At 33.9% G+C, this 16,180-nt stretch overlaps 1 protein-coding gene across 3 annotated transcripts in view; it reads right to left on the reverse strand.

Moving 5' to 3' along the window:
• The window catches only part of MON2 (MON2 homolog, regulator of endosome-to-Golgi trafficking), a gene marked incomplete at both ends in the record, with an annotated part of 113,198 nt that overhangs the window by 37,401 nt on the left and 59,617 nt on the right, over positions 1-16,180 (reverse strand). For all 3 annotated transcript variants that reach the window (XM_080705651.1, XM_080705650.1, XM_080705649.1), the window contains 7 exons: positions 153-351; positions 2,886-3,179; positions 5,729-5,891; positions 7,351-7,526; positions 11,041-11,151; positions 12,724-12,825; positions 16,025-16,115. In XM_080705651.1, the coding sequence (XP_080561777.1) occupies positions 153-351; positions 2,886-3,179; positions 5,729-5,891; positions 7,351-7,526; positions 11,041-11,151; positions 12,724-12,825; positions 16,025-16,115 (1,136 nt within the window). The remainder of the gene's footprint in view (positions 1-152; positions 352-2,885; positions 3,180-5,728; positions 5,892-7,350; positions 7,527-11,040; positions 11,152-12,723; positions 12,826-16,024; positions 16,116-16,180) is intronic.

A 16,180-nucleotide genomic window follows, 5' to 3' on the forward strand; every position in this document is an offset into this window, starting at 1 on the left:
CACATACCACACATAATACAAAGACCTTAATTTAAAATTGACTTTTATTGGGTGGTAATATTGTAATAAATTTTAAAATAATATTCTGTATGTTTCACATTTCCTTTAACATATATTAGTTGTATAACCAGAAAAAGAAGACATATACATACCTAAAGGTTGCAATAAATATCTTCTAGTATTGAAGATTCTTGCTACTCCAGCCAATGTTAATACCCATGTCTCAGCCCATTGCTTTTCTGCTGTATCCCTTGAATGATGAATGAGAATATTCCCACCTCCAGACTCAATCTTTTCTTTGTCTGCAGTTGTAGAAGACTCTCGAACTCGATCCAGTAAATGAAAAAGTACCTAAATATTTACAAAAATAGCATATAAAGTGTACTAATACAGCTTAAGTAACTACACAAGAAATTTTAAGTTTTCATACACACACACACACACACACACACACACACTACTTAATAGTCTTATTAATCCCAATGTGTTAGAGGAGAGTGACCATACATTAAAGATCATATAGTAAAGGAAACCATACATTCTTAAACTTCTCCTTAAGGTCATGGAATATGAAAAATTAAAACAGAACATCATCTAAGAGATGTTATCAATAGAACATCTATGGAGTAATGTTCAAAGGAAATAAAAAGCACAATTGTGGGAAATATCTGAACTGAAGTTATATCTGAAGATCCAAGACTAGACAATGGTGCTGGACAGAAGCCCACAAGCAAGAACTAATTGGATCTTAGGGAATATTTACATTTAAAGGGCAGTAAGAGCAAAGAAAATAAAAGTAGAGAAGTAGATGCATGCTGTGAAATAAAAGTCAAAGGAAGAGAAAATTTCAAGGAGAAAATAATCAACAATGTTAAATGCTACTCAAAAATATGTTGGATGCAGATTAGGCACAAGTGAAAGGACCTGGCAACAGAAAACCACCTGTGGTCTATGAACCATTTCTGCGACTCTCAACGTGCAGTCTCACAATCAGCAGCATCAGCATCACCCAGGAGCTTGATAGAAATGCAAATTCTTAAGCATCACTCCAAATTAAAAAATGAAAACCTCTTGAGGTCCAAGATGGGGAGTGGGTAGAAACAACAGTGGCTCTAGGTGATTCTGTCCAACTGATGTTTAAGAGACCCTGAGTTGAATAATTTGAAAATCAAATTCAAGGTATAAGGATATGTACAAGTGGTGAGGAAGAACAAAATAGTGAGAATCAGGCATTAAGAATATTAAAAATAGTCGGGCATGGTAGTGCACACTTGTGATCTCAGTACTTGGGAGGATGAGACAGGAGGATCACAGGTTCAAAGTCAACCTCAACTTAGCGACACCCTCTGAAACTTAGTGAGGCCCTGTTTCCAAATATGAAATAAGATCAGGCTGGGGGGTTTAGCTCAGAAGTAAAATGCCTCTGGGTTCAATCCCCAATGCCACACACACACACACACACACAAAAGAATATTAAAAATGAAGCTGTTCAGCTGGGTGTGGTGGTACACACCTGTAACCCCATTTCTCAAGAGGCTGAGGCTGTGGCTGAAGATCACAAGTTCAAGGGCAGCCTGTATTGAAATAAAATTTAACAAGACCAAGGATGTGTAACTTGGAAGCATAATGCACTAGGGTTCAACCCTAGTACTGCAAGGGGAAAAAAATAGTTCAAAGAAAAATAAGAGTTTTTGATCTGAGAAGCCAGGGAATAGAAGTGAAATGAAAGTCAGAAGGAAAATTGTATGTATTTTAGCACTTGTCAACTTAAATTAATAAAAGTGAAAAATAAAGAGGGAAATAATCTTTTAATTCTTCATTAGGGATTATATATTATTCACTTTCTAAAATGACATTTTGAGGTCTTTTATATTATAAACATTATTAAATATTATCCAGGTTCAATATGCTAACTATTGTAAACTTCCTGATTTCAACAATTCACAAAAACTGGTAAAAGGATTAAAAATAGAAAAAAATTTATTAACAAATATAACAAAATTAAAAGATTTTTAGCAAATGGGATATTCACTAATAAGTTGTTTATGAGAAAACTTTCAAAAGAGGATAAAAATAAAAAATATGCCCAAACTAGGGAGTATTAGGAATATCAGAGGGACCCCAGATAATGGAGGGGAAACCTCAGCAAAGCTAGAATGGAAGGATAGGAGAGAAGAAGGTTGAGGTTGATTAATGGAGGAGCTACATCCGAATATATGTAAAAGTATGAATGTAGCATGGTCAACCTGGACACTCATTGTTGGGAGGAGGGAAAGAGGAAAGGGGGTAGGAGAGGGCTACCAAGCACAGTCTGAATGTATGTCATTTTTAATATGTTCCACATAAAAATTTAAAAAATTTAAAAATAAATAAATAAAAAGTAAAAAAAGAAAAAATTATGTATTTAGTGAATAAACATACAAAATATACATATGATTGAACATCATTTTTGTTTGATGAATCTGCAAGTAAATATCAGGGTTGTTGATGTTATTTTATTTGTAAAATTCTCATTTGATTATATTTGAATTACAAATATATTAAGTATACCGTAAAAGGAAAAAATGGCTTTTCACTATATTGTAAGAGATTATCCTTTGTTGTTTAGCAACTTTTGGATTTACCATTTGCAAAACACAGGGAGGAAAATAAAGAGAGATCACAGGCAGAGATTGAGCCAGATAATCAAAGATGAATACAGAAACAGAAAGATGAAGTTTTTAATATTTAATTTGTCCTATGTGAATTATATTTCAAACTAGGACAAAGCTAATGATTTTTGTTCTGTCAAACACACAAATGTGTGGAAACAAGTTTAACTGAAAAAGTATACTTTAAAAGCATGTCTCAACTAAAAGCAGACAGTCCAAGCTCTTTTACAATACCTTCCAAATAACAGTGTGCCAAGTTGAATGCTGTAATAAAGTTCCATGTGCACCAATCGTAGAAAACAGAGTTTGTCCTGCACTCTTCCTGACGGCAGGACGAGGGTCCACACACAGCTCACCCAATTTTGCATAAAGACATAACCACAAGCAATCAAAAGGTGGTGCTGGATGGAATGGCCGATTTAAAACCACTCCTTTCTCTTCTGCCTGCTTTTGCTGTACTGCTTCTTCTTTATTTAATTCTTTTTCAATAGTTTCCCCTCTTTGAAAAAAGTAATCTGAAATATTCCACTAAAAAGAAAAAGAGAAAAATCATATCACTTTAGAGATTTTGCTTTAAAAACATAAGAAGCCAGGTGTGGTGGTGCACGCTTGTAATACCCACAATTGGGAGGTGGAGACAGGAGGACTGCACAGGTTCAAAGCCAGCCTTGCTGGCTTAAGAGACCCTGTTTCCAAATAAAATATAAAATAGGTCCGGGAATGTAGCCTGGAAGTAGAAGGCTTTCATCCCCAGTACCACCTAAAAAAACCAAAAAACAAAAACATAATAAGAAAGACACAGGTAAAACAGGTCTGGAAGTGTAGCCTGGAGGTAGAAAGGCTCTGGGTTCCATCCTCAGTACCAAAAAATAAAAATAAAACAATAAAACAGTAACTCTTCCTTTTTTGCATAAAGTTATAGATTTAAATAGGCATGGTGGCAAATGCCAATAATCCCAACTATTCTGGGATTTTACCTTTTAGAGAAAAATTTTATAAAAAAAATTCAAGTACATACAGAAAAACAATGAACTTTAATGTATAAATGTACATATTACCTAGATATAAAATTGGCAAGTAAAAATAAGCTATAAAATTAACAATTCTGTAATATCATTCATTATAATATATTTACAACATTTATTTATTTACCTAAGTTTTTACTTATTTTTATGGTACTGGGTATTGAATCCAGGAGCACTCTACCACTGAACTACATCCTCAGTGCTTTTTATTTTTTATTTTGAGACAGGGTCTTATTAAGTTTCAGAAACCAGCCACAAATATGCAATCCTTTTGTATCAGCCTCCAGAATAGCTGGGATTATAGGCATTTGCCACCATGCCTATTTAAATCTATAACTTTATGCAAAAAAGGAAGAGTTACTGTTTATCTATTTTTTATTTTTATTTTTGGTACTGGGGATGGAACTCAGAGCCTTTTTACCTCCAGGCTACACTTCCGGACCTATTTTATATTTTTATTTGGAACCAGGGTCTAAATAAATTGCTGAGAACCCCACCAAGTAGCTGAAGCTGGCTTCGAACCTGTGCAAGCCTCCTGTCTCAGCCTCCTAAGTACTAGGATTACAATCATGCACCGCCACGCTTGGCTCAGAGTTACTGTTTTAAATATACCTATAACTTAATTCTTAACTGTAGTAAAGTATGTGAACTTTTCTTTACGTCAATTATAAAAACATAGAATATATAATACTGTGAACATAAGTGTATAAAGATTGTGATATCAACTAATCAACCACCCTTTGGTAGAAATTTTATAGATAACATTAGCTTAAAATTTTTCCATAATTATATGTATATATTTTATATATATATTCATTAATGTATATATAATTAATGAATATATATATTAATTTGGAAACAGGGTCTCTTAAACCAGAGAGGCTGGCTTTGAACCTGTGCGATCCTCCTGTCTCTGCCTCCTAAGCGCGGGGATTACAAGCATGCACCACCACACCCAGCCCATAATTATATTTTTAATAGTAAGATACTGACTTACCTAGTTTGTCAGGGATATTTAAGTTCAATTTTATAAAACTTTTGAGTTATAAGATGGGATTTAAAAGACTAAGTAATTGCCTTTAAATAAATATACTTCATGTAATTACTTTCATGTAATATTGATTTTATAAAACTTTAAAAATATAAATTTTTATTTTATAAAATAAACTTTATAAAACTTTTGAGTTATAAGATTATTTTAAAAGACAAAGTAATCCTTTAAATAAAGATAATTCATGTAATTATGTTCATGTAATATTGACAATTCATGTAATATTGACAATACCTTAAATATTTTAGATTATTTTACTTCTCTATTCAAGATCTACATAATACTCAAGCAGTCCACAATCCAACAATTAAAAAGAATCAAACATAATTACATGTAATTTTGTTCTCAGAGCCTAGAGTCTTCCATTATGATGTGATATATAAATGGTAAAGACTTCTACTGAAGTGTTACTTACTAAATAAGCAACACATAAAAATGTTATTAAAGTAATATTTAAAATCAGTTAAACTTTATACTAAAGTCAATTGATTATTTCACTTGAATATGCTATTGTTTACTGATACATCTCACAACAAACCTTGCAAAAGTCAAACTTCAGCTCAATATATCAAAATGTTTCTAAATATTCTGCTATTAATTATTTCTTACATGATGTTATTTCTTCATGAAAGATATTTGGTACTTAGAAGTCATTTAAGCAATTTTCACAAAGTCAAAACTGTATTTGCTTAGTATTCACTTCCAAGTGATCAAGAGGTTTTTTTTTGTTTTTTTGTGGGTTTTTTTTGGTGGTACTGGGGGTGGAACCCAGAAGCTTTCTACCTCCAGGCTATACTCCCAGACCTATTTTATATTTTATTTGGAAACAGGGTCTCACTAAGTTGCTGAGAGCCTCACTAAGTAGCTGAGGCTGGCTTCGAACCTGTGTGATCCTCCTGTCTCAGCCTCCCAAGCGCAGGGATTACAAGCATGCGCCACCACACCTGGCTCAAGAGTTTTTTAATGATATTATTGTATGAAAAACAATGGTACTTACTTACCAATAAACCTATTGAAGTTAAACTAATATTAAGTTCTTGGTTATGTAGTCCAAAGCTACCTGCAACATCTACAACTATCTGCAGGCAAGTACAAGGCATTGTTGGTAAAAAATCTGTCACAACCAACTGCAGACACTGGAATGCGGTCCGTATTAAGGACTCTCTAAGAAAGAAAAGAAATGTATGCCAATGCATTAAAAGAAATGTGTAAAATTTGAACCAAGTAAGATTTTTAAAATTTTAACAAGAAAATCCTTCCTAATATAGAACATGTAGCATTCAGTATTTACATAAATGTAAAAAAAGATATGCTTACTTAACACCTAAAAATAACCTCAGAGGTAATAAAATTTAAAAGCAGTAACACACTTAAAGCAAAATAAAGAGCCTCCAAAATTGCTGGGATTACAGACATGTAACACCCCACACCAAGCAAAGCTAATCTCTTTTTATCTTATCTCAGTATTTTGTAATACTTAAGAATAATTGCTACTAAAAATATCTAAGAACATTTAATTTTCTTAATAGTTTCAAGTATCTCAATCATCTAAAACACGTGTCATCAAAATAAGATACTGTGAGTCCTACTGCAAAATTACAGTCAAGTATGTCCATGGTCTGCTTAATTTCTCCATTGTTGTTCTATCCTAAGTTAGACTATAAAGCCACTCTATATTCGCTCTTTCATCCGCATTCCCTATTTAGTTGATGACACCGCCATCCACTAAATTGCCCACGTCAGAAATCTAGGAGCCATTCTTGGTTTCTCTGTCTACCTTTGCCCCTAGAGACAATATGTGAAACAGCTCAAGGCCATCTCTTATTTCTGGAGGGCACTTGTAGGCTTTTGTGCTTCCTATCCTCCTCTCATGCTGCTGTCACAGTCTGTCAAATTCATATAGGAATAATCATTTCTGTGTTTAAAACCCTAAAATGCCTATCAAATGTATCCAAAATAAATCCAAAAAGCATGTAAGTTCCTTTATAATTTTGGTTCTGTCCTCCTTCCCACAGGAACTTGTCTGGTGGCATAACAAACCACTACCATACTTGGACTCTACTTCAAAAGCTGGAGGTTATTATTTATGTATTCAGAATAACTGGAAAGCATAATATGTGCAATATACTAAACACAAAATAAATATTTAGTAATAGCAATGAATGAAAATATTAAAGACTTTTATCAATTTCATAGAATTCCTCACATATAAAGAGAAGTCATGTCCCTAAACACTATTTCATATCTTATCAATTACCTGTTTTAAAGAAACAAAACACAATTCAATCTTTGGATGAGTAATAAAGTTTGTTAAGTCAGTTTACACTACACTTGATCTTAGCTAACAGGCCAAGAAGTAATAGATTGGTTTATTTATCTTATTATAAGAATCTTATATTATACAACAAATATCAAACAGCAATTTTTCCATCATTTTAAAACAAAGATAATACCTAAATATTCCCTTCACTCAATTGGGGATAAAGTTAAGAAAAGCTATTATAGGTCTTAAGACTTATGGGAGAAGGGTATACATAAAAAAATTAATTCTTCTACAAGATTTTAGGTTTATTCCCCTTCTACCTCTAATACTTTTTGGAGACTGATTTTAAAAAAAACTTACCCTTGATCATTTCTGATTGCTCCCATGACTCCAAGAACTAGGGGCCATCCAGGCCCAAGACTGTCTCCCTGACTCTGCAGAATCTGTAGCACACATTCTAATTGCTTGAGTCGTATATCTGGATGGTTAATATTGGACATTTCTTTTAATGGGTTCAATAAAAGCAACTGCAGTCTCTGAAAAGGGGACAAGAAACCAATTAGGAAGAGAAATCCAAAAAGACAAAAGGCTTTGCTATTGACATTTTCTTTTCTTTTTTAAGACAGGGTCTGGCTAAGTTGCCTAGGCTGATCTTGAACTGTTTTCAAGTGATCTTCCCACCTCAGTCTCCTAAGTGCTGGACAGATAGGCACACAACATGGTGGCCAGCTCTTGTTGTTGCTTTTTAAGGTTAAATTCACCTCCACTCAGACTTCTGCGTTAAAAAGAAAATTTTCTATGGAAATGAACATTGAATATGATTTCAGTAACAGTATTCAGTAGAGATTTATTTTCTCTCCTTTATTTTAAAATAAAGTCTTTAAGATGTGAGATCTCAGGATAAATGTATAATTATAGACCCAAAGAGAAATGAATCTAACTGAAGGAAATATTTTTCTGGCAACATGTGAAGAGAAGCTAACAATACTAATTTCTAAAATGGCTGTTATTTTTCCCTCATCATACTGAGGATTAAACCCAGGGGGTATTCTAAAACTGAGTGACACCCCCAGTCCCTTTTATTTTTTTATCTTCAAACAAGGTCCTGCTAATTTGCTGAAGGTCTCACTAAATCATTGAGGCTAGCCTAAAACCTGAAATCTTTCTATCTTGGGCTCCCAAGTACTGGGGTTACAGGTGTACACCACCACACATAATGAGAATAGTTATTAAATGCCTCAGTCTTATTCAGTCCTGAAGAAAATCTTGGGTGAACTTTTTAAAACCTTTGTAAGATATATGTGAATGATAGTCAGGATAAAGTTTTCATGATAAAAGTAAACTCTTGAAGTACAAAATAATTTTAAATTATTTACGGATAAAAATTATTTTATTGTGCTTCCTTCCTCTGCCAATTGTTTTCTTCTCATGTAAAGGTACTATGAGAGAAAAAAAAAAGTCAGAGACAGATAATGACCCAGAGGGCTTAAAATAATGTCTTAGCACTTCATGATGAGAGAAACTTGCAGAAAGGAAGATCCAATTTTATGTAATTTATGAACAATTTGGTGTCATACACAGTATTTAGATGTTTTATGAAGATCATTCTATAAAATAGAATATTTAGTTTAAAAACCCTCAATCAGGGAGATGCAAATCAAAACTACACTGAGATTCCATCTAACCCCAGTCAGAGTAGCAAGCATAAAGAAATCAAACAACAACAAATGCTGGCGAGGATGTGGGGAAAGAGGAACTCTTTTACACTGTTGGTGGGAATGCAAACTAGTTCAACCACTATGGAGATCTGTGTGGAGATTCCTAAGAAAGGTGGGAATAGATCCACCATATGATCCAGCTATACCACTCCTCGGTATCTTTCCAAAGGGGTTGAATTCAGAGAACTACAGCAACATATGCATACCTATGTTCATAGCAGCACAATATGTAATAGCCAAAATATGGAACCAACCCAGATCACCATCAACAGATGAATGGATAGCAAAACTGTGGGAAATACACACAATGGAATTCTATTCAGCCATAAAGAAGAACAAAATTATGTCATTTGCAAGGAGATGGAAAACCCTGGAGAAAATTATGTTAAGTGAGATCAGCCAAGCACAAAAGAAGAAGATACATATGTTTCCTCTAATATGCCCAAACTAGGAAACACAAAGAATACCAGTGGGACTCCAGTTATTGAAGGGGAAATACTAGCTAAGTTTGGATGGTAAGATAGGAGAGGAGGAAGGTCGGTCTTGATTAATGAGGGTCTACACCTGAACATGTGTAAAATTATGAATAAGTCATGGTTAACCTGGACAGCCATTGGTGGGAGGGGGGAAAGGAAAACGGGGGCGGGGGGGGAGGGCATCAAATATAGTGTAAATGTATACTATTTACGTTCAATAAAAAATTGTTTAAAGAAAAAAAAAAAAAGAAAGAGAACCAACATCTTTCCCCCCACAGGACTGCAATAAAGGAGCATATGCATCAACTAAAAAAAAAAAAAACCCTCTATCAGAATATCATCTACAAAAACAGATACACAGACCAATGGAGCAGAATGATGACTCAGAAACAAATCCATATACTAACAGCCAATTGATTTTTGACAAAGGGGTCAAAAACATACACTAAAAAGAAAAAAGATAGCCTCTTCAACAAATGGTGTTGGCAAAACTGGTTAACCATATGCAGAAAAATGGAAATAAACCCCACTTTCTCACCCTGCACAAGAGTCAATTCAAGATGGATTAAAGACCTGGAAATCAAACCTTGCGGCTCCTTGAAGAGGGCATACATAGGTCTAACACTGCAACACATGGGCCCAGGTAAAAACTTCTCAACAAGACCCCAAAGGCACAAGAAACTAAAAGACCGATCAATCTGTGGGATTGTATTTAAACTGAAGAGCTTCTGTACAGCAAAGGAAACTATCAAGAACCTCAACAGAGAGCTGACAGAATGGGAGAAAATTTTTGCCAGCTACTCCTCCAGTTGAGGACTAATATCTAGAATATACAGAGAACTCAAGAAACTCAGCGCTAAGAAAACAAATAACCCAAACAAAAAATGGGCAAGTGAACTAGACACTTCACTTCATTTGAAAAAATTCAAATGGTTAATAAATGTATGAAAAATTCTCAACATCACTGGCAACCAGAGATTGCCTGAGATTAAATATTTAAATAATTACCCTGAGATTGCTCCAACTAGAATGGCAATCATTCAGAACTCAAACAACAAATTCTGGTGAGGATGTGGAGAAGTGGGAATTCTAATACATTGGTGATGGGATTAAAATTAGTGCAACCACTTTAGAAAACAGTAGGGAAGATCCTCAGAAGAATGGGAATGAACTTACCATATGATCTAGCAATACCACTTCTGGGTATCTACCCAAAAGAATGAAAATCAAACTAACAAACTAATGCATGCATAACTATGTTCAATAGCTGCACAATTCACCATTGCCAAACTGTGGAACCAGCCAAGATGTCCATTAACAGATGAATGGATTACAAGACTATGGGATATGTACACAATGGAATTTTACTCAGCCATAACAAACACAATTATATTATTTACAGGGACATAGATGGAACTGGAGAACATTATGCTAAGTGAGATTAGTCACAAAAAATGAGAAATTAGATGCTCTCCCTAATATGCGAAAGCTAGGGAGAAAATGGGTCGTAGGAGGAACCTGAGACAAAGAAGGAGAACCTATAGATGAGCAAAATAAGGTAACCTAATTGAGGGAGATGGGAGGAAGAAGGAAATTCCCTAACATACATGATGTACATTATCAAACATAAAAAATTACTAAGCCAAACATAAGAAGGAGGAAGGAAAAAGGGAATGGGAATTGAGAAGGAGCTAATTGGGCGATGTGTACATGTATGCCTCTACTATCTTGTACTCCATTAAGATATACGACTACAATGCACCAATAAAAATTTTAAAAGAAAGAATATCATAACCTTGGTAAATTAAGAGAAAGTTACATCTGGAAGATTATTTTATATTAAGTATTTTTTTTACCTGGTTCTGTGAGAGTGGAGGCTCATGGTTAAATGTTAATCCTGCTTTAATAAGTGAAGTTAAAGCTTCTGCTCCCCATTCTCTCATTCGAGAGTTTGGATGCTGACAGACCTAAAGGTACATATTTTAATTAAATATTTAATTTGTATACATAAGCTATGAACACACACCAATTTGAGAAAAGTAAAACTAAAACGTTACATTTTCTGTTCTTTTTACATTTAAAAATTTGCATAAGTGTCCAATAAGGGGTGGAAAAAATTATATCCAAAATGTCAGTAAGCTTACCTTCTGAATAAGGGCAAGAGGAAGCGACAGAGAGAAGACAAAAGAAAAAGGATGAAACTAAAGTCACAGAAAAAAAGAGAATTTCACAACAGTAAAGGATACATCATCAGAATAAAAAAAAAAAAAAAAACAAGCTGATACTAAGGTTTTCTCTCCCCACCTTTAGTTAAGGACTAAACCCAGGGCTCTGCAAACACTATCACTGAGCTATAACTTCAGCTCCAAGACAGAGGTTCATATTAAATTCATAAAGACTGCAATAAAGTTTTAAAAACTTTGTTGCCACTTGATGAGATGGCCTAATAATGAAGATATCTGTAAAATGCTTTAATTAAGTAATAAAAATAATCCCAATAAAATGGGGGTCTTCTATACATCAGTTTTTTTTCTTTTTTCTTGTTTTTTTTTTTTTTTTTGGTGCTGGGAATTAAACCTAGAGGCATTCTACCTCCAAGCTACATCCTTAGCCCTATTGTTTGCTTTTATTTTGAAACAGCATCTCATTAGGTTGATGAGAGGCTCACTACTTGCTGAGGCTGTTCTCGAACCTGTGATCCTCCCATCTCAGTAGGTATGTACCACCTAAGCCTGGCTTGAACATCATTTTTTCTTAGTAAGAATAATATCTTTCTCAAGTTTATAAAATAACATAAAATGACCATGGTAACCTAAATCTAAACTGCTATAAGTACATGTACTAATAGAAACAGCTGATAATTAAGCAGAAGCCAATTATTAAGAGTCACTTCAACTCAAATGCAAGCTAATATATATCCAGATAAAATTCCCAGGCACTATCTATACTTAAAAAAACTAAATGGCTTTTTAACTGATAAGGCTACCTTAAAGCTGTTTACTCTGTAAACAGCTTTTATTACTCTTAGCCCCAACTACCTTGTTAATTTCTGAATGACATGAAATTGAGGTGGATTACCAACCTAGATAATAAAGAAAAGGGCCTCAAGTTGACAGCTGGTTTCACTGATATTACTTTAAAAATGCCAGCTAGGCATGTGGCATATGTCTGTAATTCCAGTACCATAAGGAGGACTGGTACTCCTGAGTTGAGGCTAGCTAGCCTAGGCAACTTTGTGAGACCCAGTTTCCAAATAAAAATTGAAATATGGCTGGGAATGTAGCTCAGTGACAGAATACCTCTAGAATCAATCTCTAGTACCACCAAAATAAAAAAGTCATCCATTTTCATCAACAAAAGCAACTGCCTCCTTCACCAAATAAATTACTATATAAAATTGGTTATTGCTAAAGTATACATATATAAGAAAGGGTTAAGAAAAGGAAAAAAGTTAATGTTTTGGTTAACTGGAATTGTTAGTTCAATAGTCATGCCTTTATTAAAAAAATTAAATATAACACTTAAGAAAGAGAGTTTACCTCAAGTAGATGGCCAGTTAGAGGTCTCCATAAAATTTCTATTCGATGCATATTAACTAAACCAGTTTCTAACAATTTGGCAACAGCAAAAAGAGATGGTTCCTAAGGAGAAAGCATAGTATACTTTAATATTATACGAAGGATTCTGAGTATACTATATAGACTATTTGATTAATAAGAGAATGCTTTTATTTAAAGGAAAGGTAAAACTCCAAAAATTATACAAAGATGTTTGCATTCTATTTTCTTAGCTTCTTTACAGTACTAATAAAAATCTAATCCAGAAGTGTTTGATAGTATCCTTCCTAGTAGAAGCCAGTGAACTAAGTATATTGGAGTTTTAAGATAAGTATCATTAGGCTGACTTTCCAGCATGTGCTAATGTGCAGGTACCTTAAAATTCTGGTGGCAGAAAAATTCATGATTCTGGAGATAATATGGTATAGTAGTTAATCTTTTTTTTTCTGCGGGTCTGGGGACAGAACCTAGGGACATTCGACCTCCGAGCTACACCCTCTGCCCTATTTTTTTTTATTCTTTATTTTAAAACAGGGTCTCACTGAGTTGCAAAGAGCCTCACTAAGTAGCTGAGGCTGTCCGCAAACTGGGATCCTCCAGTCTCAGCCTCCCAAATGCTCGGATTACAAGCATGCACCACCAGGTCCGGCTAGTGGTTAATCTTGATGTTAGTAAAGTTTTAACTGTCTGGATCTCACCTTGGCTTTACCACTTACCAGCAAGTAAGTTACCACCTCTATTAAATTTTTTTTTCATCTGTAAAATAGAGATAATAGTATAGAAACTACTTCAGCTGGGTGTGGTGATACACATTTGTAATCCCAGTATTTGGGAGGGTACCTCTTGTCAAAAAGTATTTGGTACATACTACGACCCCCAAATGATGCCTAGTATTACTTCTTTTTCTTATTTTAATAAAGTCTATTTAAATTTATAAAACCTATACTTAAAAATAATTATTAATGTGATTTTTTTCTTTCTAGTGTTGGGGAATTGAATCAGGGCATTGTGCATTACACTTGAATGTTTTTATAAAGCTTTTATTTCCATTCTATATTTGCCATTGTGCTTTATCAAATCCTAAAAGAGGAAATTTAAATGCATTCTCAAATTATCTCCATGTCACTTAGTATATACTCATTTTCTCAAAATTTGTTCCCTCTAAAAGCCTTCCTTAAAAGTCTCATCTGTTCCTACTACTCTCTTGAAATTGTACTTTCAAGGCTAACAATAACTATTGATCTTCAAAGCTCCTATTTTTTCTCTTACTGATCATGACTTAACAGTTTTCTCATTTGATTTCCATGAATTTGCCCTGTCATATCTAAATCCTCCCATTTCTTTATTATGCAGCTCCAATCACACTAATTTATTTTGATTAACTCATTTTAATAGAAATATATACTATAGTTGGCTGTGGTGACACATGTCTGTAATTTCAATGTTTTTGAGGCTAAGATGAGGATTGCAGATTCAAGGTTGGTCTCTGTAACTTAGCAAGGCCTTCAGCAACTTAATAAGATCCTGTTTCAAAGAAAAAAAAAAAAAAAAAAACAAGGCTGGGGGCATAGCTCAGAGGTAGAATGCCCCTGGGTTCAATCTCTAGTCACACACACACACATACACACACACACACACACACACACACACACACACACACACACACACACACTATAAATACTACAAGTATCTTATGTTACAAGAAACTAAGGATTCAGAGAACAAGCTTCATATCAAATATCTATACTATTTACCAAATTAACTGCCATGTAACCAGAGCCAAGTACTTTATATGCTCTTTGAAAGTAGAAACCTTATTTCCTTTATGTCTCCTAGCAGAGTACATAAATTCTCAAGACATAAGTTTGCATGTATTTCATTAAGGTACTATATTTTAAAAATTATACTTGCACACATGTATAATCCTGGTGGCACACATCTATAATCCTGGCCACTTGGGAAGCTTAGGAAGGAGGATTGGAAGTTCAAAGCCAGCCTAGGCAATAAGTGAGACCTTGTCTCAAAATAAAAATAATAAGGACCAGGAATGTGATACACATTTATAATCTTAGCTACTTGGAGGATCTTAAATTCCAGGCCAGCTAGGTCCCTCATTAGGGAGACCGTATCTCAAAGTAAAAAATAAGAAAAGGGTCAGGGATGTAGTTCAATAGTAGAGCACCTTGGGGTTCAATCCTCAGTACTGCAAAATAAGTAAAAAGGTTGGGGATATAGCTCAATTTTGGAACACTCCTGGGTTCAATCCCCAATCCCACTTTAAACACATAAAAATTATAGTTCTGTTAAATATTAATATCAAAGATATAGGATTATTCAAACTATCAATGAATTGATTAGCTTATTGTATTTTATATTATCCTTACCTGGATTTGGAGCAATTCATAAACATATTTAAAGTTTATGGAAATATCTAGCTATGTGCTATATGAAACTACTCTCTTAATAAAAACTTTTTAGAGAAAAATTGAGTCATATAAGCCAAAATAGCAAGGCAAGTAGACAGAATTATATTTAAGGATGACAACCTATTTTTGGGCCACACAGATATATATTAAACAAATGCTGTCTTCAAATATTAGTACTTATTCATTTTAAAATGTAGAAAGCTCTTCATTTTATTGTTGTATGGTACTAGGGATTGAAACTAGGACCTCACTCATGCTAGAAAAGCAGTCTATCACTGAGCTACACTTCTAAGGAGTTTATTTTAAATAATCTTTTCTAAGATAAAAGCTCAAGTTTTCCAAGTATAAGAGAAAGTAAATCTTATATTACTCCAATCATAAATTACAATACATAAATAAATATGTACCCACAGATTTATGTATGTACTTTGTTATTGTTGCTGGGGATTGAACCCAGAGGCATTCTCTCTCCAAGCTATACCCCCAGCCCTAAGTGGCTAAGAGCCTCACTTAAATTGCTGAGGCTGGCTTTGAACCTGTGATCTTCCTATTTCAACTCCCAAGTGCTAGGATTATAAGCATGAGCCACCACACCTAAAAATATTTTAAAGAATATTCAGGACACAAGAACAGTAGGTACAATTTAAAATCATATTGTATATATTTAGACATATTGTAAGCATCATGTCTTTGCTCTCCCCTTCTACAAATAAAAACCATAAATGGTAAAAACCTGTTATTTTTAACAAGTTGAATAATATTAGCCCTACTAATAAAACACTAAGATAATTATAGCTATACACCTTATATAACTAAGTAATGTACCATATTTAAAACAAAGAGGTAGAATATCAGACCTTATTATTTCCATAAGCCATATCCATTGCTTCTAGAGATAAGGAACACAGTGCATTTATTAAATGATGCAATGATACATCATCAAGATACCTAAAATGAAAAGGGAGAAATAAGATAATTTGATAAAAAAAATACATAGCTAATAAACAATGTTT

The sequence above is a fragment of the Muscardinus avellanarius genome, assembly GCF_963383645.1.
Source record: "Muscardinus avellanarius genome assembly, chromosome: 11".
Lineage (NCBI taxonomy): Eukaryota > Metazoa > Chordata > Mammalia > Rodentia > Gliridae > Muscardinus > Muscardinus avellanarius.